The sequence below is a fragment of the Chiloscyllium plagiosum genome, chromosome 28 (genome assembly GCF_004010195.1).
Source record: "Chiloscyllium plagiosum isolate BGI_BamShark_2017 chromosome 28, ASM401019v2, whole genome shotgun sequence".
In the NCBI taxonomy this organism is placed as follows: Eukaryota; Metazoa; Chordata; class Chondrichthyes; order Orectolobiformes; family Hemiscylliidae; genus Chiloscyllium; species Chiloscyllium plagiosum.
The window spans coordinates 18,803,922-18,829,701 of NC_057737.1; the positions used below are offsets into that span (position 1 = coordinate 18,803,922).

The window sequence follows — 25,780 nt, forward strand, 5'->3', positions numbered from 1 at the left end:
ACACAATTTATGCAAACCTTATAGTTAAAATACAACAAACATGTTTTCAACTGTAGCATAAGTTGAATAAACACTGAACTACAAACAGTACAATGCACAGGGAAGGATAACAACTCTATTGGAAAACTCAACAAAAAATAGATTATTTTTCTACTAGACAGTAACTGTTTCAATATAGTAACATCTCCTAACCACTTTTGCCACTCCTTTGGCAAAAAGGCAAATTTAAAAAAACAGTTTGTCTTGTTGGCTGGGGCTGCTCAAATATAAAAACAGCAAGCTTATGAACTGATGTTACCTGATCCTTAGCCATTGGCTTGGGCTGGTTTCAACCAGATCAGCTCTGATGATGACGTAAAGGAGAAGACCTTGTTTAGTGGAAGAGTAATGAGGTTAATCCTAAAGGTGTCCTTGGAGTGAGCGCCAATAGTGGAAAGACAACAGCATGTCATATGAGCTAAGAACCAGCAAGAACAAGACACCACAGTTTGGGAAGATAAGAGAAATGGATAAAAATGAAGGATTTTGTTTTGCCATCGGCAAAAACTCTGGATAGCAACCTTCGAAGTTGTGCACCACTTACTTGGAAGTGTGGACAGGAACCCAAGACCTGGGAGAAAATGTCTGGTCAGCGTGGGTCTATTCTTGGGTATTAGCCTTTATTTTTGTTAAGGGTTGAGGGAATGTCATTGAAAAACTAGTGGATGTGCACTTGGATTTTAGCCTTGAATGAATTGTATGCCTGCTGTTAATCTTTTCATAAAGAAACTGTGTGAAATATAGGTCTGTTTTAACTAAACGGATGAAGTTGGTGGCTAGTTGATACAGATTCAACTCTTGTCTTCTTTGTGTGCTGAGCTAATAACTGTTGTCAAAGGTAGTAATTGTGCAATAGTCTCACATGCAATCCTATGAGCAAGAAAAAGATACACTCTGGGGAGCTGTTGCAGATATAACAGCTGGGAGAGGTTCACTGCCTTCAAATCCTGCTGAGACCCCAGCAATAACTGCTGAAAGCCTACTAAAATCCTGGATCTATGAGAGCTTGATCACACCCATTCAGGCTACTTCTATTGTTCCAGGTTTCTTTTTTTAAAAAAACTCCACGTTGTTTATCTTCTCATAGATTGTTAGACAATTATTCCCCAATTTCTCACTCTAAAAGAAACCAGGACAAAACATACCTCTTAAAGCCATAGCATTATCACTGAGAGAAATAATTATGGCCTGGTCTGTGATAGGTGGGTTCTACATCATGGTGCATTGGCAACACTGCTAAGAAAGTGGTATCTGTACTGATGAAATAGTCTTCACCTGAGGCATGTTGGAGTTAGTAGTCTTGCCAACTGCATAATTAAGGATGTGGAGTGTTTTCAAACTAAATAGTGGCAGCAAGGGAGCAAAGTTGGGAAGAAGGAGTTAAAGAACATAAAAACTGAAGTGATAATAAGAACACTTTGGGTTGAGTGATCATAATTCAATTAATTTTAAAATAGTTTTGGAAAAGGATAAGCCATCCATAAAAGTTAAAGTTCTTAATTGGAGTAAAGCAAACTTTAATGGTATGAGACAAAACTTTTTAAAGTTGGAGTAAACTGTTCGCAGGTCAAGGGATGTCTGATAAGTGGGAGGCTTTCAAAAGTGTGATAACGAGAGTTCAGAGAGAAAGGTAAGGCTGATAGGATAAAGATATTGAGGTTCTAGTCAAGAATAAAAAGGAAACATATATTAGATGTAAACAACAGGATTCAAATGAATCTCTTCACCAGTGTAAAGAGTGCCGGGTGATTCTTAAGAGGGAGTTCAGGAAGGCAAAATGGGGATATGAGATAGCCTTGGCAGATAAGAAAATCCAAAGAGATTCTATAAGTACATTAAGAGCAAGCGAGCAACTAGAGAGAGTAAGCCCCTTAAAGATCAAAGACGTTGTCTTTGTGTTGAACCTCAGGAGATGGGAGAGAATATTTTTAAATAGAGGCTAGTCAATTCTGGGAAATAAATATTAATGTTTTGAAAACAGTTCATATTAGAGAAGAGGAAGTGCTGGAGGTCTTAGAAAATGTACAGGTGAATAAATCTCTGGGACCTGATCTAGTGTATCCTGGGTGATTGTGGGAAGTTGAGGAAATTGTGGGGCCCCTTGCTGAAATCTTTGTTTCATTTATGACTACAGATTAGGTTCTGGATGACTGGAGAGTGGCTAATGTTGCAAGTTTCTTTAAGGGATGCAAGGAGAAGCCTGGGAACTATAGATCTGAGAGTCTGACTTCAATGTGTTTTTGGAGGTGATTCTGAAAGGTAGGATTTGCATGCATTTGGAGAGACAACAAATGATTAGGAATACTCAGCATGGTTTTGTGAGAGGGCAAATTCTGTCTCACAAACTTGACTCAGTTTTTTGAGGAAGTAACCAAGAAGATTTGAGGGCAAAGTGGTAGAAGTTGTTTATTTGCGATTGCAAATCAAAACAGCCATTAGAAATTTTAGCCATTGCAGAGACATGGTTATTTAATAATATGGATTGGGACTTGAATTTTGAAAAGTACAGGACATCTAAGGAGGACAGGAAACTAGGAGTCATAAAGTTATACAGCATGGAAACAGACCCTTTGGTCAAAGTAGTCCATGCTGACCAGGTCTCCCAAACTAAACTGGTTCCTTTTGCCTACGTTTGGACTATTTGCCTCTGAACCTTTCCTATTCATGTACTTATCCAAATGTTCTAACTGTCCCAGCATCTATCGCTTCCTCTGGCAGTTCATTCCATATATGAACCACCCTCTGTATAGAAATGTTTCCCCGTCAGGTCCCTTTTAAATCTTTCTCCTGTCACCTTAAAATTATGCCCTCTAGTTTTGAACTCCCCTACCCTAGGGAAAAGACCTTTGCTAATCACTTGATCTATTCCCTCACAATTTTATAAACCTCTGTAAGGTCACCCCTCAACCCTTTCTATGCTCCAGTGAAAATTGTCCCAGCGTATCCAGCCTCTCCTTATAACTCAAAACATTCCAGTTCTGGTAACATCCTTGTAAATCTTTTCTGCACCATCTCCAATTTAATATAATTCTTCTTACAGCAGGGCAACCAGAAATGTATACTGTACTCCATAAGTAGCTTCACCAACGTCTTGCACAACTGCAACATGACGTCCCAACCCCTGTACTCAATGGTCTGAGCAATGAAAGCAAGTTCACCAAATGTCAGTTTTACCACCTTGTGGTAAAGTGCACCCAACTCCAGCTCCTGGAAGACCATATTAGCTGGAGCTGGAACTGGATGAACTCAGGATCATTTGAGAGGCAGAGACAGTTATATGTATAAGCTACAGGGGGGTGGTTACTCTGAGAAATAAACCTAGTTGGGTGACTGTTAGGAGGGGTAAGAAGCAGTCAGTGCAGGGATCCCCTGTGGCCATTCCCTGGCATAACAAGTATACCGTTTTGGATACTGTTTGGTAGGGGGGAGAGGGGAGCCATAAGAATCTTAAGTGGTAAGCCAAAGGGTACAGGTCTCTGGCACAGAGTCTGTTCCTGTTGCTCAAAGGGAATTGGGGAAGAGTGGAAGAGCATTAGTCATTGGGGACTCCATACTTATGGGGACAGATAGAAGATGGTGTGCGAACGAGAGAGACCTGCGGTTGGTGTGTTGCCTCCCAGGTGCCAGGGTCCGTGATGTCTCGGATCGTGTTTTCGGCATCCTTAAGAGGGAGGGGGAGCAACCCCAAGTCGTCGTCCACATAAGCACCTATGACACAGGTCGGAAAAGCAATGGGCATGTAAGGCAGAAATTGAGGGAGCTAGGGTGGATGCTGAGCTAGAACAAACAGAATTGTTATCTTTGATTTGTTAATGTGTCACGTGTTAGCAAGGTAAGGAATAAGGAGAGAGAACAGCTGAACATGTGACTACAGGGATAGTGCAGGAGGGAGGAATTCAGATACTTGACTAATTGGGGCTCATTCTGGGATAGGTGGGACCTTTACAAATGAGATGGTCTACACCTGAACCAGAGGTGTACCTGTATCCTAGGGGGGAAATTTCCCATCAGGAGGATGGGAACCTGACTTGTTGCTCCAGTGTACAGGAGGTTGAGAGTAATGACATCATGAATAAGGTTTCAAGTACTCATGAGTGTACTGGCAAGAAGGTGGTTTTAAGTGTGATCACTCCAACATCAGGAGCATCCAGAATAAGATGAGTGAACTTCCAGCATGGGTTGGTATCTGGGACTTTGATGTTGTGGCCATTTCGGAGACATGGATAGAGAAGGGACAGAAATGGCTGCTGCAGTTTCCGAATTTAGCTGTTTCAGTAAGGTAATAGACGGGGAGGTGTGCCTTTGTTAGTCAAGGACAGTATTACGGTGACAGAAAGTATGTTTGAGGACTCATCTACTGTACGGGCTGAGGTTAGAAATAGGAAAGGAGAGGTCACCTTTTTGAAGTATTCTATAGGCCTTCAAATAGTTCCAGAGATGTCGAGGAAAGGATTGCAAAGATTACTCTAGATAGAATTGAAAGTAACAGGGTAGTTGATATGAGGGACTTTAACTTTCCAAATATTGACTGGAAACGCTACAGGGCGAGAGTTACAACTGGAGGGAAGGCAATTACGATGGGATTAGGCAAGATTTACAATGCGTAGGAAACTGCAGGGGATGGGCACAATTGAAATGTGGAGCTTGCGCTACTGCGTGTCCTTGATAAGTATGTACCTGTCGGACAGGGAGGAAATGGTCAATCGAGGGAATCTTGGTTTACTAAAGAAGTTGAATCTCTTGTCAAGAGGAGGAAGGAAGCTTATGTAAATATGAGACGTGAAGCCTCATTTTGGGTAATTGAGAGTTACAAGTTAGCCAGGAAAGACCTAAAGAGAGAGCGAAGGAGAGCCAGGAGGGCACATGAGAAGTCTTTGGCAGGTAGCATCAAGGAAAACCCTAAAGCTTTCTGTAGATATGTCAGGAATGAACGAATGACTAGTGTAAGATTAGGGCCAGTCAAGGACAGTAGTGGGAAATTGTGTGTGGAGTCTGAGGAGATTGGAGAAGCGCTAATAAATATTTTTCATCAGTATTCACATGGGAAAAAGACAATGTTGTCAAGGAGCATACTGAGATACAGGCTATTAGACTAGACGGATTGATGTTCATAAGGAGGAGGTGTTAGCAATTCTGGAAAGTGTGAAAATAGATAACTTCAATCTGACCAAAAGGGACTTATCCTAGGATTCTCTGGGACACTAGGGAGGAGATTGCAGAGCCTTTGGCTTTGATCTTTATGTTGTCATTGTCTACAGAGTAGTGCGAGAAGACTGGAGGATAGCAAATGTTTGTCCCCTTGTTCAAGAAGGGGAGTAGAGACAACCCTGGTAATTATAGACAGTGAGCCTTCGTTCGATTGTGGGTAAAGTGTTGGGCAGGATTATAAGAGATAGATAGGATTTATAATCATCTGGAAAGGAATAATTTGATTAGGGATAGTCAACATGATATTGTGAATGGTAGGTCATGCCTCACAAACCTTATTGAGTTCTTTGAGAAGGTGACCAAACAGGTGGATGAGGGTAAAGCGGTTGTACTGGTTTATGTGAATTTCAATAAAGCGTTTGATAAGGTGCCCCAAGGTAGGCTTTTGCAGAAAATATGGAGGCATGGGATTGAGGGTGATATAACAGTTTGGATCTGAAATTGGCTAGCTGAAAGAAGACAGAGGGTGGTGGTTGGTGGGAAATGTTCATACTGACGTTCAGTTACTAGTGGTGGACCACAAGGATTTGTTTTGGGGCCACTGTTTTTTGTCATATTTAAAAAATGACCGGGATGAGGGCGCAGAAGGATGGATTAGTAAATTTGCGGATGACACTAAAAGTTGGTGGAGTTGTGGACAGTGTGGAAGGATGTTGCAGGTTATAGAGGGACATAGATAAGCTGCAGAGCTGGGCTGAGAGGTGGCAAATGGAGTTTAATGTGGAAAAGTGTGTGGTGATTCATTTTGGAAGGAGTAACAGGAATGCAGAGTACTGAGCAAATCGTAAGATTCTTGTAGTGTGGATGAGCAGAAAGATCTGTGTCAGTGTGCATAGATACTTGAAAGTTGCCACCCAGGTTGATAGACTTGTTAAGAAAGCGTATGCTATAGTAGCATTTATTGGTAGAGGGATTGAGTTTCAGAGCCATGCGGTCATGTTGCAGGTGTACAAAACTCTGGTGCAGCTGCACTTGGAGTATTGCATACAGTTCTGGTCACCGTATTATAGGAAGGATGTGGAAGCATTGGAAAGGGTGCAGAGCAGATTTACCAGGATATCGCCTGGTATGGAGGGAAGGTCTTGTGATGAAAAGCTGAGGGACTTGGGACTATTTTCGTTCGAGAGAAGAAGGTTAAAAGGTGACTTAATAGAGACATAGACAGTGAGAGCCTTTTTCTTCAGACGGTGATGGCTAGCAAGGGGGGACATATCTATCACCCCTCAATTTAAAGCTATAGGACAGATGTCAGAGATAGGGTCTTTACTCAGAGTAGTAAGGGTATAGAATGCCCTGCCTGCAACAGTAGTGGACTCCCCAACATTAAGGGCATTTAAATGGTCTTTGGATAAATATATGGATGATAATGGAACAGTGTAGTTGAGATGGGCTTGAGATTGGTTTCATAGGTCAGCGCAACGTCGAGGATTGTTGGGCTTGTACTGCCCTGTAACTGTGTCCTATGTTGTCCTCCTGCGATGCAACTTTCAAGGAGCTATGTACTTGAACTCCTTGGTCTCTCTGTTTGACAACATTCCCCAGGACCCTATCATTAACTATATAAGCCCTTGTTCAGCTTACCAAAAAGCAAAACTTTGCATTTATCTAAATTAAACTCCATCTGCCATTCCTCAGTCCATTAGCCCAATTCATTGAGATCCTTTTGTAATCTTAGTTAAGTTTCTTCACTATCTACTGTACCACCAATTTTAGTGTCAACTGCAAAAATACTAATCATGCTTCCTATATTCCCATTCAAATAGTTTGTATAAATGACAAACAACAGTGGAGCCAGCACCAATCCTGTGGAACACCACTGGTCACAGGCCTGCAGACCGAAAAACAACCCTCTCTCACCACTGTCTCCTGTTGTCAAACCAATTTTTGTATCCAATTGGTAAGGTGTCCCTGAATCCCACGTGATCTGACTTTACTAACAAGTTTTTCATGCAGAACCTTGTCAAAGGCCTTGCTAAAGTCCATGGAGACAACATCTACCACACTACTGTCATCTGTGTTCTTGGTCATATTCTCACAAAACTCTGAAGTTTGAGGCAAAGGTGAAAATGCAGCATTGTTAATTAATGATGCTATTAAAGCAATGGAGAGGGCTGAACTATGTTCATAAAACCTGAATGTAGAAATGGCTTTGAGAAGAGATATAAAATGATATCGGTGTGAGTAAGGATTCTGGGTAATCCAAGATGGAGGATGGGAAAAACAATGCAACAGCATATAAAACAGTAACAGCTGCTCCTTTGAGGTTACTGCATTTGCTGTTTGAATTCATGTATTGCTGGACATCGGAGTGCGTCTGGGAAAATTAACAAACAGTGAAATTCACAACTGATCTTGGAGGAACTGTATGGGTGAAGTTTACAGCACAGAAGCAGGTAAGTTTATTGTTTTTAAGTGTGACCTACAGAAAGTCTGCAGTACTGAGTAGAATGTGTTCTTTCTTGATTGTTTTTGAGATATGTCTCTTGATTAAACTTAAAATATAAGCCATAACTATTAATTTAAACTGGGGCAGTGTTTTGTAAAGGAATAAGACGGTGTTATTTTCTGGGTCTGTACATTGTGAAGGAGCAAAGATGGCTTTTAGTACAGTGAAATGCGCTTCTTGTCAGATGTGGGAGTTTAAAGTGAGTTTAGGGGTTACTGCGGATTATATCTGCAATAAATGCTGTTGGTTGCGAATCTTATCAGATCAAATGGATTGGTTGAACAGACAGAAGCAATGAGTAATTTGCAACAGCAACAGTACGTGATGGATGGCAATTATAGGAAAGGGGAGGAAAGTCTCTGATACAGTCACACAGCTGGGTTAACTCCAGGAAAGGTTAGAGAGGTAGTGCAGGAGCCTTCTGTGGCTAAACCGATTTCAAACAAGTATGCTGTTTTGGATAATGTAGGGGGTGATGGATTCCCAGGGGAATGTAGCACGAACAGCCAAGATTCTGGTATTGAGACTGGCTCTAATGCAGTGAGGGATACATCGGGTTCCAAGAGATCAATTGTGTTAGGGAACTCTGTAGTCCGAGGTACAGACAGACGTTTCTGTGGCCAGCAGTGAAAAATCAGAGTGGTGTGTTGCTTCCCTGGTGCCAGAATCAAGAATGCCTCAGAGAGGGTGCAGAATGTTCTCACGGGGGAGAGGAGCCAGCAAGAGGTCATTGTCCGCATTGGAACCAACGACATAGGAAAGGAAAAAGGCTGAGATTCTGAAGGGAGATTACAGAGAGTTAGACAGGAACTTAAAAAGGAGGTCCTTGAGAGTAGTAATATCTGGATTACTCCCGGTGCTGTGAGCTAGTGAGGGCAGGAATATGAGAATAGAGAAGAGGAATGCATGGCTGAGGAGCTGGTGTATGGGAGAAAGATTCACGTTTTTGGACCACTGGGATCTCTCTTTTGGGGTAGAAGTGACCTGTACAAGAAGGACGGTTTGCACCTAAATTGAAAGGGGACTAATATACTGACGGAGATTTGCTAGAGCTGCTCGAGAGGATTTAAACTAGTAAGGGGGGGTGTGGAAATGGACACAGGACCCAAGGAGATAGTGAGGAAGGCGATCAATCTGAGACTGGTACAGTTGAGAACAGAAGCGAGTCAAACAGTCAGGGTAGGCAGGGACAGGTAGCACTAATAAATTAAACTGCATTTATTTCAATGCAAGGGGCCTAACAGGGAAGGCAGATGAACTCCGGCATGGTTAGGAACATGGGACTGGAATATCATTGCAATTACAGAAACATAGCTCAGGGATGGGCAGGACTGGCAGCTTAATATTCCAGGATACAAATGTTACAGAAGGATAGAAAGGGAGGCAAGAGAGGAGAGGAGGGGGAGTGACGTTTTTGATAAGGGATAGCATTACAGACATGCTGAGGGAAAATATTCCCGGAAATACATCCAGGGAAGTTATTTGGGTGGAACTGAGAAATAAGAAAGGGTTGATCACCTTATTGGGATTGTATTATAGACCCCTTAATAGTCAGAGGGAAATTGAGAAACAAATTCATAGAGATGTACAGCATGGAAATAGATCCTACGGTCCAACCTGTCCACGCTGACCAGATATCCCAACCTAGTCCTACCTACCAGCCCCCGGTCCATATCCCTCCAAGCCCTTCCCATTCATACACCCGTCCAAATGCCTCTTAAATGTTGCAATTGTACCAGCCTCCACCACATCCTCTGGCAGCTCATTCCATGCACGTACCACCCTCTGCGTGAAACAGTTGACCCTTAGGTCCCTTTTATATTTTTCCCCTCTCACCCTAAACCTATGCCCTCTAGTTCTGGACTCCCCAATCCCAGGGAAAATACTTTGTCTATTTATCCTATCCATGCCCCTCATAATTTTGTAAACCTCTGAAAGGTCACCCCTCAGCCTCAGACGCTCCAGGGAAAACAGCCCCAGCTTGTTCAGCCTCTCCCTATAGCTCAAATCCTCCAATCCTGGCTACATCCATGTAAATCTTGTCTGAACCTTTTCAAGTTTCACAACATCTTTCCAATAGGAAGGAGACCAGAATTGCACGCAATATTCCAACAGTGAATAGCCAATGTCCTGTACAGCCGCAACGTGACCTCCCAACTCCGATACTCAACATTCTGACCAATAAAGGAAAGCATACCAAACGCCGTCTTCACTATCCTATCTACCTGTGACCTCACTTTCAAGGAACTATGAACCTGCACTCCAAGGTCTCTTTGTTCAGCAGCGAATAGAATTATGGTCACTGGCCCCAAAGTGCTCCCCAACTGACAGCTCAGTCACCTGCCCTGCCTTATTTCCCAAGAGTAGGGCAAGTTTTGCACCTTCTCTAGTAGATACATCCACATACTGAATCAAAAAATTGTCTTGTACACACTTAAGAAATTTCTCTCCATCTAAACCTTTAACACTATGGCGATCCCAGTCGATGTTTGGAAAGTTAAAATCCCCTACTACCATAACTACCCTATTATTCTTACAGATAACTGAGAACTCCTTACAAGTTTGTTTCTCAATTTCCCTCTGACTATTAGGGGGTCTATAATACAATCCCAATAAGATGATCATCCCTTTCTTATTTCTCAGTTCCACCCAAATAACTTCTCTGGATGTATTTCTGGGAATATCCTCCCTCAGCACAGCTGTAATGCTATAGGGGATTTTAACTTAGACTGGGACTGCCATAGTGTCAAGGGTTTAGATGGAGAGGAATTTAAGTGTGTAAAAGAACATTTTCTGATTCAATATGTGGATGTACCTACTAAAGAAGATGCAAAACTTGACCTCCTCTTGGGAAATAAGACAGGGCAGGTGACTGAGGTGTCAGTGGGGGAGCAGTTTGGGGCCAGTGACCATAATTCTATTAGATTTAAAATAGTGATGGAAAAGGATAGACCAGATCTAAAAGTTGATGTTCTAAATTGGAGAAAGGCCAATTTTGACGGTATTAGGCAGGAACTTTCAAAAGCTATTGGGCACAGATGTTTGCAGATAAAGGGACAACTGGAAAATGGGACGCCTTCAGAAATGAGATAACGAGAATCCAGAGAAAGTATATTCCTGTTAGGGTGAAAGGAAAGGCTGGTAGGTATAGGGAATGCTGGATGACTGAAGAAATTGAGGGTTTGGTTAAGAAAATGAAGGAAGCATATGTAAGGTATAGACAGGATAGATCGAGTGAATCTATAGAAGAGTATAAAGGCAGTAGGAGTTTAGCTGAGAGGGAAATCAGGAGGGCAAAAAGGGGACATGAAATAGCTTTGGCAAATAGAATTAAGGAGAATCCAAAGGGTTTTTACAAACACATTAAGGATAAAAGGGGAAGTAGGGAGAGAATAAGGCCTCTCAAAGATCAGCAAGGCGGCCTTTGTGTAGAGCCGCAGAAAAAGGGGGAGATACTAAACAAGAATTTTGCATCAGTATTTACTGTGGAAAAGGATGTGGAAGATATAGAAAGTAGTGAGATAGATGGTGACACCTTGCAAAATGCCCATATTGCAGAGGAGGAAGTGCTGGCTGCCTTGAAACAGTTAAAGTGGATAAATCCGCAGGACCTGGTCAGGTGTACCCTACAACTCCGTGGGAAGCTAGAGAAGTGATTGCTGGGACTCTTGCTGAGATATTTGTATCATCGATCGTCACAAGTGAGGTGCAGAAAGACTGGAGGTTGGTTAACATGGTGCCACTCTTTAGGAAGGGTAGTAAGGTCAAGCTAGGGAACTATAGACCAGTGAGCCCGACGGCGGTGGTGGGTAAGTTGTTGGAGGGAATCCTGAGGGACAGGATGTACATGTATTTGGAAAGACAAGGACTGATTAGGGATAGTCAACATGGCTTTGTGTGTGGGAAATCATGTCTCACAAACTTGATTGAGTTTTTTGAAGAGGTAACAAAGAAGATTGAAGAGGGTAGAGCAGTAGATGTGATCTATATGGACTTCAGTAAGGTGCTTGACAAGGTTCCCCATGGGAGACTGATTAGCAAGGTTAGATCTCCTGGAATACAGGGAGAACTAGCCATTTGGATACAGAACTGGCTCAAAGGTAGAAGACAGAAAGCAAATCTTAGCAGGACTTAATGGTAAGGTCCTAGGGAGTGCTGCTGAACAAAGAGACCTTGGAGTGCAGGTTCATAGCTCCTTGAGAGTGGAGTCGCAGGTAGATAGGATAGTGAAGAAGGTGTTTGGTATGCTTTCTTTTATTGGTCAGAGTATTGAGTACACGAGTCGGGAGGTCATGTTGCGGCTGTACAGGACATTGGTTAGGCCACTGTTGGAATATTGCGTGCAGTTCTGGTTTCCTTCCTATCGGAAAGATATTGTGAAACTTGAAAGGGTTCAGAAAAGATTTACATAGATGTTGCCAGGGTTGGAGGATTTGAGCTAGAGGGAGAGGCAGAGCAGGCTAAGGCTGTTTTCCCTGGAGCGTCTGAGGTGGAGGGGTGACATTATAGAAGTTTACAAAATTATGAGGGGCATGGATAGGATAAATAGATAAAGTCTTTTCCCTGTGGTCAGGCAGTCCAGAACTAGAGGGCATATGTTTATTGTGAGAGGGGAAAGACATAAAAGAGACCTAAGGGTCAACCTTTTCACGCAGAGGGTGGTACGTGTATGGAATGAGCTGCCAGAGGAAGTGGTGGAGGCTGGTACAATTGCAACATTTAAAAGGCATTTGGATGGGTATATGAATAAGAAGGGTTTGGAGGGATATGGGCTGGATGCTAGCATGTGGGATATCTGATCGGTATGGACTAGTTGGACCGAAGTGTCTGTTTCCATGCTGTACATCTCTATGACTCTACGAAATTCCATGTGGAAGTGAGAGTATATGCCCCCTAACCATGCTGTTTGATGGCATAAAGTTTTAAATGGTAAAAGCTTGTCAGAAAGAGATGGTGATTTTTAATTTGCATGTCGCCTGGAAAAATCAGATGAGCTAAAGTAACTTATATGAGAACCTTAAAATATTTCCGGGTAGTTTCCTTGAATACCATGTTCTGGAACTAATCAATGAGCAGGCTAAACTAGACTTAATTCTATTTCATCACACAATGTTAATGATCTTATAATGAAAGTAATCCGAGGTAGCAGCAACTATAATATGATTTGAATTTACCTTCATTTTGAAGGGAAGAGGAGTCGATCAGATTGTTATTAAAAACAAACAAATAGCAGTTATAAGGGCAAGAAAGCAGAACTAGGTAGAGCGAACGGCAAATTAGGTTAGAAGTTTGGCCAATAGAGATGCAGTGGCAGATATTTAAGGGAAGTTTCAGAACACAGAGAATCGTTGCATTCCAAAGAGTGAAGATAATTCTAAGGCTAGGACTTTCCATCGATGATTACATAGAAGGATGAAAGATAGTGTCAAATCTAAAAGAGTAAAAAGCATATAATTGTGCAAGACAAGTTTAGCAGGTCACAAGATTAGATGGAATATAAAACACAGCAATGGAGGACTAAATAATGAATACAAATGAAGAAATTTAGTGTATGAGAGAAAGCTAGGCAGAAATATAAAAACAGTGTCTCAATAAAAATTTCAGTTTAAGTGTTGATCCCATAGAATGTGGGCCTGACAAGTATTGTTGGAAAATTAGGAGATGGCTGATGAATTGGAGAAGTATCTTGCATGTCTTCACGATAGAGGACACTAGTAACATCCCAGAAGCAATTATAAATCTAAAACTAAAAGGGAGAGAGGAAATCAGGAAAATCACAATCAGTGGAGTAATAGTACTTAGTGAATCATTGGATCTGTGGGCTGATGCATTTTGGCCTGATGGATTTCATCTTGGGGTCTTCAAAGGTGTTGTTCGTGAGATAGTTAATGTATTGGTTTTAACTTCCAAAACTCCTTTGTTTCAGGAAACATCTCATTAAATTGGAAGATAGCGAGTGCAATGTGTTCATTTAAAAATGGAGGACGATAGAATGTAAGAACGTACTGGCCGGTTAGCTTAACCGTGTCAGAGGGAAAATGTTATCTATCATCAAGGATGTTCTAATCAGGCACTGAGATAGGTTAGAAGGAATCAGACAGTCAGCATGATTTCCGCCTCTCCAAACCATGTTTTACCAATCTATTGGAGTTCTTTTGAAGAGGTAACACATGCTCAAAAACTGGTGGATGTACTCTTCCTTAGATTTTCAGAAGATGTTTCATAAAATGCCATATCAAAGGTCATTATTAAAAGCTTGTCATGTAGGAGTGACATATTGACATGGAGGGAAGGCTGGCTATCTCACAGGAACGTAAGAGATGCACAAATCTCAAAGATTGGCAAGATATAATGAGTGGTATGCTACAGGAATTTGTGTTTGGACCTTAACTGTTTGATTTCTTTAAATTACATGGGGGAAGGGACAGAAGTTACGATTGTCAAATCATTTTGATCACGTAAGGACAGGTAGAAAAATAAGTTGTGAAGAGGGCATAAGCTACCAAATTAAAAAGGTGAATGAGTAAAGATCTGGTATATGGGAATGTGAGAAAATGTGCAATTGTCCATTTTGGCAGGAAGAATGAAAAAGCATATTATCTAAATGATGTAAAATTGCAGAGCTTCGCGTTAAAGAAGGTTCTATGTACCCTAGTGCATCAATCACCAAATGATCAGTATGTAGGCACAGCAAATAGTTAGAAAAGCGAATAAAATGTGATTATTTATAATGAGAAATTGAATAAAAGTAGAGGGAGGTTATGCTTCAGTTATATAGGTTACCTGTGAGAACACAATTGAAGTATTGTGCATGGTATTGGTCACCTTAGTTATGGAAAGATGTAAATGTGTTGGAAGTAGTTCAATGAAAGTTTACCACATTATCAGCAGATTGTCTTCTGTGAAAAGGTTCAACAGGAGTAGTATCGCCTCTTACGCTTTTATACTTCAACATGTGATTGAAACAGAAAACATATGGTCTTGTAATGCATGTGGAAAAGAGTTTTTTTCTGATGGGTCTAAACTAACAGCACTGTTAAAAATCAGGGGTTGCCTAATTAATAAAGGTGAGACACTTTTTTTCTGTAAGTGTCATCAGTCTCTGGTACTACTTGCAAAGATAATGGAAATGGAGTCCTTGAATGTTTTACAGAAGGCATGGATAGCAAGGGAATTAAAGATTATCAAGGATTAAAGTGGGAATGTGATTTAAAATCAGCCATGATCATCTTCAATGATGGGGCAGGCTGAAGGAGCCAAATGGCCTACTCCTACTCCTCCTCCTCACTTTTATATTCATAATATAAAGTGACCCCTAAAATAAACTTCACCTCTGATTTTCGCAAGATTGGTGTATAGTTTTGCTCAGATATGTAAATACAGTGCTATTTTCAGGCTCTTAAGGGCTCTACGAAAGGACTTGCTTCTAATCCTTTTATAATTCTATTTTAAGACTAATTAGTGATGATCCATTCCTCACACAAGCATACAAGTTAGGAGCAGGATTCAGCTCTACCATTCAGTAGGATCATGGCTCATCTTTTTGTGGTCTCAATTCCACATTCTTTCTTTACCCTGATGACATTGATTTTTGATTGATGTGAATCAATATGCCCATGATCTGTGTCTTAAAAGTATGCAATGACTCCATTCTCTGGAGAAAGAGCTCCAAAGACTCACTTTTTAAAAAAATCCTCCTTTTCGCTGTCACTTTCTATCGGGCAACTAAAAATGCTAACAAATGCCAGCAATGCCCACAGCCTACAAATATATAAATGTTTTTGTGATCCAAGGCTGGATTTTACATACACTTAATGGGGGCATTATTGGTGGTGATGGCCGAAATAAGATAGCCCATCACCTTCCCACTCATTCCTAATCTTAGTCTCATAATAAATTAAGTAGAAGGTATGACAATACTATTGCTTTAAGAGGTGTATTTGTCCCCTTTTTATGTACATATAAAGAGAGATTGAAACAGTGGCAGAGTGGTCTGCTTCAAGTCAATAAACTAAACAGATTGTGAGGCCTTGGGTTTTTTTTTAAATTAAAGTTGGAACAATAGAAACAGCCCTGTGATGAGTGGGGTCAAGTTCCCATAGAACCAGGATTTTTAGTTTAGCTTTCAGTCGCTGTTGAGGTTGTGAAAGCTGTGACATCTCTTTCTTTGGTGCAGCTAAAAGCTTCTACCTGCTAGAATTGAATGTGAGACAATCTGTTTTACTGATTTTGCCTTACTAAGGTTGTGCTTATAGGATGTTACTATATTGGAACAGTTCATTCATTGAGTTACAGTTAAGCTGATATTTTCTTTTATTTATATTTTAACTGTAGTGTATGAATAGTGTGTTTGGCTTCAAGCCTGATAGTTTGATAAATCAAATTACATCTGGAACATAATGCCTGGTACTTGCTTTTAACATAAGTAAAAGTTAGGGTCTAGACTACCTCCTTGTCGCTTTGAGGAGGTTTGGTCTGGTCTGTAACAGGATGGCAAGGAAATTGGAAGCTTGTCTCCTATATGTAAATAAATAAGATAAATTAGGTTTTTTGCCAAGTCTATATATCAGAATAATATACTCCATGTGTCACAATGAATCTGGCATAGGCAGGTGGTAAGAAATGGACAGATCACCTACTGTAGTAGGGTACATCTAAAGGATGGTATGCTATTAATTTAAAAGATATATTATAGTCAAGGATAGCTGTTGTTCTCTTTGTAAAAGATCAGCTTTTACAAAAGTCAGAGCTTGAATTTATTTTCCCTGTAGTTATTTGGAAAACTTCTGAGCATTGAACCTCTCTATTTTGTAGAATTCAATTTTCCCATTTCCATTCTAATTTTAGCATTCTCTTTATAATAGCAGTTTGTACGTTGGCAAATTAGTCAGTTTGTTGTTTCTGTTCATTAACTTTTAAACTTTGCCTCTGTAATTTTGCTATCCTAATTGCCAAAGGTTGTTCTTCATTACAAGTATACTTTTGAGACAGCTACAGCCAGTCAGATTTTGGCTTAAGATTTTGTCCGCTGTTTTAAATTCACTCTGTAGCTCTTTTTACAACTTTAAACGTAATACAGCAGAATGTTTGTTTTAGTTTTGCTTGGAGACTAAAATAACTGCAATAACTGTTTACTTTTTCTATAAATGATTACTGTAATTTGTGCTTTTCGCTTTTCTGTACCCACAGTATCTACTGCACGTGTGTCTGGTCATTGTCCAGGACATTCCAATCTGCACCCACCAATTTCAGTTACTGGGAAGAACTTGGGCTCAAGGCAAACCTCAGTGCTGAATTAGACTGCATCTTTTCATAATACCACTTATCAATTCATGACAGCAGCATGGCTTTCTCATCACGTTTTGCTTTCTGGGAGCAAAAGGAAAGTTTATTTTTAAGCTCAAATCTTTCAAATTGCAAATGCCAATCACTGCAGTCAGGCCGTGTGTTACTTTACAATTTATTTTAGGAATTTTTGATATTGCAGTTGTAAGAAATAGCCTCAAATGAGCATTTCCTAAGAAATTGGTTTAAATTGTTGCCAGTGAAGTGAAAAGAATAATTCTGGACCTCTCACATGCTTATTACAATGTGTCATTGTGATCAGTTTCTGTGAATTTACACAAAAACGTGTTCTAGTTCTGGATATTTCAGTTTTATGATGTTTTAGCACTAAATGTGTCAAACAGAAATAAGTTGTACCTATTTATTTATTTGCAGTTATATTTTCAAAGTGAAGTTTATAAGTATAAACTATTGCTGAAGCTCATTCATTGGGGCAGTAAGACACCTGCAGGGATTGATTACTGTTTGTGTGAATGAAAAATATTGTTTATTTCTTCCTTGCTAGCAACCATTTTAGTGAAATTTAACTTCATTCAGATTTGACAACACTGAAATTACAAAATCAAAGTCTTTTGTCTAGAAATACGAGATTGTTATAAACATGAAAAATACTTCAAATTTCTTTGCACTGAAAGAGTAGCATTCAAATCTACTGAATATTTTAATTCTCCTGAGGAAAGCTGACATCATCTTGGGATTTAAGGAGAAGGTTTTCCTTTTACTTAAACACTAAATTAAACTTTTAGTGTCCAGTGTTGAATTTTGCTGAATTGTAGTAAAAACACTTTTGCATGCATCATTCAAACTTTGGATTGTGATGTTGCGTCCTCATCCTATAAATAACTAGGTTAAAGAGGAAAAGCCTGTTTCAAAGAAAAAATCAGTGTCTGTTCTGAAATCAGAAAATCCAGATCAAGACCACGAAGCAAACCTTGAACGATCTGTAAGTTTCTTCAAGTAATAGTTATTTTTTGATACCAATTACTGCCATAATCATTGGATGAATCCAAAAACAATGACACTTAAGTAATCAATGTTTGGAGGGATGGGGTGGTGTGATGCTTACAAAACGCTTTTCAATATACTTCACACAACTTCAACAAATATTGATTTGTATAATAATAAAAATGTGCAGTTATTTGAACCGAGTAAAATATATTATCAACCACATCACATTAATTGTTGATGTACAGTATTTTAAAATCTGTGTGTTACTATTGCTTTCTTCAAGTGAAGATTGATTTTAGAATTGGTGAAAGGAAGATTTGATAATATGCAACCAAAACTTTATTTTCCTGTGCTTGTCTTTTTAACATGCCATAACAGCATTGTTGTAGTTGGTCTACTGTCATTAGAGATACTGACTGATGCAGCGTCAGCAGATGCAGTGGTAGTGTTGATTTAATTTGGGCCTGGAAGCCTTTTAAAGATCCTCCTCCATTCATCTAAACCTTAGGAATAAAATGAAGGTAGCTGAATAATTTTGCTACAATGTTTTAACTTGGAACTAATACTTGATTTAGCTCGTGCTGTGAACAATGTGATTTTACAATGCAAAGCTCTGTTCCGTAATATTAGGAAGAGACCTGGAGGTGTTGCAGCATTTGATTTGTCTATATGAAGTAGCTGTTTGAGAAAATGGTATTTAGTTTGCTAGTCTATTGAAAGTAAAGCTAGCATTGAAAATTTTGCCGAGCCTGCATTAAATATTTTTTGAAAATCATTTATTTTACTTTATGAAAAATATTAGTACAGAGCAGTATACTTAACAGTTTGATTCACAAGCTTATACAAATTATTTTTGTGGGTACATACTGACTTTTATTGAGTATTTAGTTGGGTTTTAGTAGACTACAAATGAAATGTGATCAGCTACAATTCTGAAAAAAATTACTTTCCTTTAAAGAAAATAAGTGAATAACTTGTGGCCCCTTTTTATAGGAAGCAGACCAGGCTTGCTGCACTGCAGCACGTTAATGATTATCCTGTATGTCTTTACAGATTTAGCATGATTCAGTAGTGCTTCCAGAGTGGAAGCATGTTAGCAAATTAGGTCGCAACCTTAATTGTTTACTAAAGTATGTGTGGCAAAATTACAAAGAACATATGAAGGTCAAGAGTCCTATTTTTCCAATGTATTTTACTTCAGCTAATATTTGCTACTGTTACATAGTACCTTGAATTAGTAAACTTAATGTAATTTTTGAAGTGATAGATCGTTTGTAAGGACATAATGCTATATTTAATTTTCATTCTATGTAGCTATGAATGGTCTGATCTGTATTTTAGAATAGTTATGTTTAAAATTTATTATAATTAAATTTGATAGCGATGTTTGAATTTTCAGAGAAAGGAAATGTTATGATTATATCTGTCCTTTCAAATTACTCTTAATATCATAAAAATGCCTTCTTCCAGCCTGTCCCAAGAGCAGTTAAAAATATTTTTTATACTTTGTAGCACAACAAGAGTACTACGTTTTATATATCTGTTTTAGCTGCTAATTTTCTTTTGATGCATTTTGTAGTTTTCACAGAATTTTTATAGTGTAAAATGGATGATAAGTGTAGTGCATGCATGCTGTAAGTTTCTTGTCTTGTTAGAGTAATACCAACCAATATAGTGGTATGTAGGGACAACTTTTTATTTTTTAACACAAGAGCTCTTGCACTGACAGTTTTGTCAAAACCTACAAGAAAATAGTAATATTTAAAAGTTGTTTGCTTTTCTGCTTGTATGTTTCAACAAGTATTTACTCTGATGCAGGATAGTGAAGAAGGCATTTGGTATGCTTTTGTTTATTAGTCAGAGTATTGAGTACAGGAGTTGGGAGGTCATGCCATTGAGTACAGCCCATTGGTTTGGCCACCGTTGGAATATTGTGTGCAATTCTGGTCTCCTTCCTATCGGAAAGATGTTGTGAAACCTGAAAGGGTTCAGAAAAGATTTATAAGGATGTTGCCAGGGTTGAGGGATTTGAGCTACAGGGAGAGGCTGAACAGGCTGGGGCTGTTTTCCCTAGAGCGTCAGAGGCTAAGGGGTGACCTTATAGAGGTTTACAAAATTATGAGGGGCATGGATAGGGTAAATAGGCAAAGTCTTTTCCCTGGGGTCGGGGAGTCAAGAACTAGAAGGCACAGGTTTAGGGTGAGAGGGGAAAGATATAAAAGAGACCTAAGGGGCAACTTTTTCACGCAGAGGGTGGTACGTGTATGGAATGAGCTGCCAGAGGAAGTGGTGGAGGCTGGTACAATTGCAACATTTTAGAGGCATTTGGATGGGTATATGAATAGGAAGGGTTTGGAGGGATATAGGCTGGGTGCTGGCAGGTGGGACGAGATTGGGTTGGGATACCTGGTCGGCAGACAGGTCTGTTTCCATGCTGTACATCTCTATGCCTCTATGACTCTATTTGCCAGTTCATATAGAACTAAGTAAAATGAAGTCAAACAGTGATGACCAAATGTATTGTCCTGCCCCTGAATATGAATCTGGTGTAGTTTTGTGTCTATTGCAAAAGTTGATTGGAGATAGACTGGAGCCTTTAATTGTACAAGTAGCTTATTTTCTTCTTGATGTCATATTTGGACTATAATTCTGTTTCTTTTTGCTTTGATACCAATTATGTTTTCTTCAATTTTAATTTATGAAACTTTTTTTTTACACTGCAAAATATAGTCAGAAAGAGGTGAAAATGATAAAGCAATGAAAGTCAGGACTGAAGAGATCTGTAGTCCCCAGCTGGAAATAAATGGAGAAAATGTATGTGCAACTGGATCTTTTGAAAATGAGCTTCCTGCACAAGAGGAGGTAAAACAAAATATGAATGTGACAAATCGTGAGGAGTTGTCCCATGAGAATGAGGCATTTCCTAAGAAAAAAGTGGTTAAAATTGTCAGGAAAGTGATACGAAAGGCTTTACCAGGCGAAAGTGGGAGTGATAAGGTGAAGACAATGGAGGTTAAGTCTAAAGAGCAAGCTGTGAAGAAGAAGATGGAATGCAAAACAATTCTGGAGTCAGAAGCCGGATCTAGAACTGAAATTAGCAAGACAACAGTTTTAAAGGTTGAGAAAAATGTTCCCAGTACTGCTAAAATACAACCAGCAATTCCAACAAAGGAAACCACTAAAGATGATATTTCAGTAGGGCTGACCAGTCTAATGACGAGAGGAAAAACCAAAGATCACAAACCTCGGTTAAAACTCTCAGAGAAAAAGGAAGATGTTTCTACTAGTGATCCAAATAAAATGAGCACTATGTTACATTTGCCTGCCTTGGAGCAAGCGGAAAAACAAAATGATCTTCAAATGCCAGAACCAGTCAAAAGCGAGGTAATCAACTAACCAAAATGTGCATGCTGCTAGGTTAGGCAAAAGGTTTGTACGATTTTCTAATGCACATCTTAAAATTTAGCAAAGTACTCACCAAAATATCATTGTCAAATCGGGATCACAGTTTGGCCTCTTGATTAAAATTATCACTATGGCACTCTATTGTACGCTGCACATTGTAGGTTTGATAAACTCAACTTTTAATGCATGGGAGATTTATTATTTGGAGTACCATGTTGCTATTTGTGATTTAACATTAGGTGTGCTGATTTGAATATAAGTGCATGGAAATATGAAATGATTTTGAGGTGCCAGTGTTGTTAATGAAAATTAACATGAATGCAGTTGATTGAGGAATCGCCTTGGAACTGACATAAGTTGTCCTCAGCTATACTAATACTATAATCTCTTTCTGAAATCATTGTGATAAGCTAAACAGAGTAAAATGAATGAGATAATCTCGCAAATACTGAGCTCAAAGCATGCTTTTATATTTCTGACTAAGCTTCCATAATTGAATATGGCACACAACTTTTCCTTTTGAATTATTTAAAGAAGACTGTGCTTTCCAAAGCACAACACATTACAAATCAGAAAATATTGCCTTCACTTGTTGCTGAAGAGTTTCAACCAGATGTCAGAATGCAAGTGTGGTTATAAAAAGAATATTACAAGTTAATATTGGGGTTAAAAAGAGCAATGAACATCGAAGACAAAAAAAAGTTGAAATTTGTAGCTCTGTGACTTTTGGTTGTCATATACGGTCAGTAAATTGCCATGTTGCGTTTAATTCTGCTTCTAATTAAGAAATCTCACAGGGAATCAAATACTGAAGCAGTTATTTAACTTTGTTGCATTTTGCAACCAAAATCAGACCCCTTAAGCAAGCAAGTTAAGCATTACAACTCAACTTGGCTATTACCCAATTAATAGTGGAATTTAGCTATGATTCCAACTCAAAATGTCCCTGTCTCTGTATGTGCCCAGAGTTTGATTCCTGTGCAGTATTATTGTCCAGAATTCTGCTCTGGAGGAATCCTGGAGTTGAATAATTATACAATTTTCATCCTTCAAATTTGTGGTGTGCCATTATTGATGATTCTTTAGACTCCTTCATCCAAATATTACAAGTTTACAGCTTGCCTTCTTAAGAGAGGTAGCCTTCTTGCATTGACTGTTGAACTCACGCTTTTCTCAGATTAACTCCTTAAATTCTTCTGCATGGTAATCAATTGCCCTTGTGGCATTTATCAAGTAGTTGATGAAACTGTTTTGTTCATTTCAGTTTCAACACTTCCTTCTCTCAGACATGACTAATTACTTTCAATTTCTGGATAACCGTTTTCCTTGTCCCTTAATAGTTTAGTTCAGGCAGAGTTATTCATGCTGCTTTCAATCTATGTTCAGTTATTGAAATTTTGAAGTTTATAGTTTCACACACAAATGTTCATTATTTAAGCCTATAAGTATATATATGTTTGTTTTGACAATTGCAGTTGTTGATTTTAAAAAACATTGTAGTTTCACACTTTAGTTAAAGGAGAAATAAAGCCGTGAGAATTCTGAACAATGGGCTTCCCAGTGACCTATTTTGTAGAGGTCATTTAGTTTACCTATACATTAAGCCATTTTGTAAATGAAGAACAATTTTTACAAGTAGTAGTATGCATTCTTGGGTTTGGGTGATTTTAGAGCTGTTATGGAGCCAACCTGCTACTGTTTGCAACAGTTATATTATACTGTGCATATAATTGAGGCCAACCAAGCACATAGACAGAAAATTTCTTTGAAAAAAATGTCCAGCTTTTAAGTTGGCATCCTCCAACCCTCCCCAACAAGAGACTTGCATTTATACAGTTCCTTTCCTTAATGTGTGTTCCTTAGCTACATATGTTCCGTTAAACACATACATTCAACAGTGCTGTAAGATGTTTTCCTCTCTGGCACATTAAAGCCATCTATTTCTGGAGCTTTTCTCCTCCTAACTATGAAGCTGCTCAGGTCTTTTTTGCTCAGACTGTTTCAGACATGGCAATGTTGCAGGACTTTACTGTCTGAATGATCTGCTTCTCTGAAAGAAATCTACACATTTGCTAACCTTCTGGATGATTCTTCCTTCCTAAAAAGAAAATTTGCCTCCTGTTTCCCTGTAATATAGGGTATTTTGCTGTTGTGTAGTGGGCCTTTTTTCCCCATACTTTTCTGCTCTTGTTTTTTAAACCGTCAAGCTGTTTACCACAGGTTTGTTTTTAAGCCTTATTTAAAAGCAAGTAAACACATTTTTCAGATGGCTCAATGCCAGTTTCAGCTTAAAAGCAAAAAACAAAACTAAAATTATACTTTCCCTTTCTTAATATGCGTAATATAGAAATACAAAAGGTTCTGTCCACTTTGATACCAGAATTTCCAAATACGGCAAACTGCTTATTAACCGGCACCTACAACACAATGAGTTTGCTGATTTATCAAACATTGCACATAATTACAAATGCATAACCACAGTAAACTCTGATGATGTGAAGCTTTGAGACATCAATATCCTTCAAAGATCTATGTAAAAATACCAACACACCTGCTAAAATTAATAGAAATGTAATGCAGGGGGTATACACATCACGTATACTTTATTTACAGCATATACTCTGACATCGCTGCAGGTTGGTATTTGAGGTATATAATTTTTGCCAGTTTATCGAGTGCGGGTTGATAAGGTGCTGATTGAAACAAAGTTTCCTGTAAAAATAAAACCGTAATAATGGCAATTAAAAGTATGAACCTTTGTCACAAAAGATAAACTGTTATGATTGACTTGTTTTGAAACTTGTTTTGTACTGTATGTTAGACCATTGCAAAATGAATCCTGCAGTGTCATTTCTCTCTATTCCGTTCCCATACTTTAATTCTGTATTGGCAACAAAATATTATACTGATAATGGTAAGATAATTGGTTTCCCTGTTTCTTTGCATCCATTTTATATGATTTAATGTTATTACTGATGGATTCCTAGCCCATGTGACTGGATTTGAAGCTTCCAGGGCAATAGTTATACTGCCTTTAGATTAATACCATGTCATTCCTGGGAGTGGAGAGTTTGAAATATAAAAATAGACTGCAAACACTGGGATTTTTTTCACTGGAGAGTAGGTAGTTGAGGGGTGATATTTATTGAGGTTGACAAAATTGAGGGGCATAGATAAGGTGAATGACAATGATCTTTTCCCTCGGGTGGAGGAGTTCAAAATTAGGGGGCATATTTTTAAGGTGAGAGGAGAAAGATTTTTTAAAAAATTGCCCCTCATGTCCTTTTTAAGCACATGGTGATTCATGTGTGGAATGAACTGCCAGAGGAAGTGGTGGATACAGGTACAGTTTAAAAGACACTTGGGTAACTTCATGAATAGGAAAGGTTTGGAGAGATATGAGCCAAGCGCAGGCAGATGAGACTAGTTTAGTGTGGGAACATGGTTGGTGTGGACTGGTTGGATTGAAGGGTCTGTTTCCATGCTGTATGACTCTGACTCTCCTGGAATTAGTCTGTGAAAATTCCAGTTAAAAATGTATTTTAGCAAGGTGTTGAAATATTTAGGAACTAAAAAAAGTAACATTGTTTTTCCTGGCTTCCCACATTGCACCACAATTCTTAATCCAGATTTCAAAGGGTCAACTATCTCAAGCTAAATCTAGAGCATAATTTGTAGCACTGATTTCTTTGAACCAATTATATGTTTAAATTGTGCATGCTGATTTTTGGAATTCATATTGCCTGTAATTGTACTGTATTTCATCGAATTTGCATGTGTATACTTTGGACAGATTTGGGAAATAACTAACACTTGACTATGCTTTAAATGAGGCCAAATATCTGAAAATATTCACAAAAAGTTAGGTACTACCTAAGTGAGGTGAAGAAATACAAATATTTTGTGAAAGAAATAGCTATTAATAGATTGGATATTCTGGTCAGCAAAGAAGTGGCTGTAAGCTGTCCACAAAGATCTAGTGATCTTTGGCCTGGATTTCACTTTTCCAGATGCTAATTTGATTCAAGCACCACTTAAGAGATCTGTGGCTTCCAGAAACTGCGAGGTTATCAAACAAGTAATTACAATGAAGAATTTTGACAACATGTAAGGAAGTCATTGTCATACTTTTATAGAATGAAATAAGAATTAGGATGTACTTGAGATTGATATAAAAGCTGAAATATCATAAATTTTGAAAAAAGCTTTAAATATCTAAATTGTTACATCTTTTTCTTATAATGGAGAAATTTGACTTTCTGCAGATATAAAATGTTTTCCAGGCTAGAGAGGTTGTTGATGCATAATTATGCATCAATGTTCCATAGGAGCGGCACGGTGGCTGTGTGGTTATCACTGCTGCTTCACAGCACCAGGGTCCCAGTTCGA

The 25,780-nt window shown here is 38.9% G+C and overlaps 1 protein-coding gene across 19 annotated transcripts in view; it reads left to right on the top strand.

Moving 5' to 3' along the window:
• Nucleotides 1-25,780, top strand: part of myo18ab (myosin XVIIIAb) — a 298,076-nt gene that overhangs the window by 84,874 nt on the left and 187,422 nt on the right. For 11 of the 19 annotated variants that reach the window (XM_043718450.1, XM_043718434.1, XM_043718438.1 and 8 more), the window contains one exon: nucleotides 20,717-21,370. The exons of 5 other annotated variants lie outside the window; for them this stretch is intronic. In XM_043718450.1, the coding sequence (XP_043574385.1) occupies nucleotides 20,717-21,370 (654 nt within the window). Of the gene's footprint in view, nucleotides 1-16,882; nucleotides 17,076-17,885; nucleotides 17,982-20,716; nucleotides 21,371-25,780 lie in introns of all 19 variants that reach the window. 3 more of the 19 variants (XM_043718447.1, XM_043718449.1, XM_043718453.1) reach the window with 3 other exon arrangements.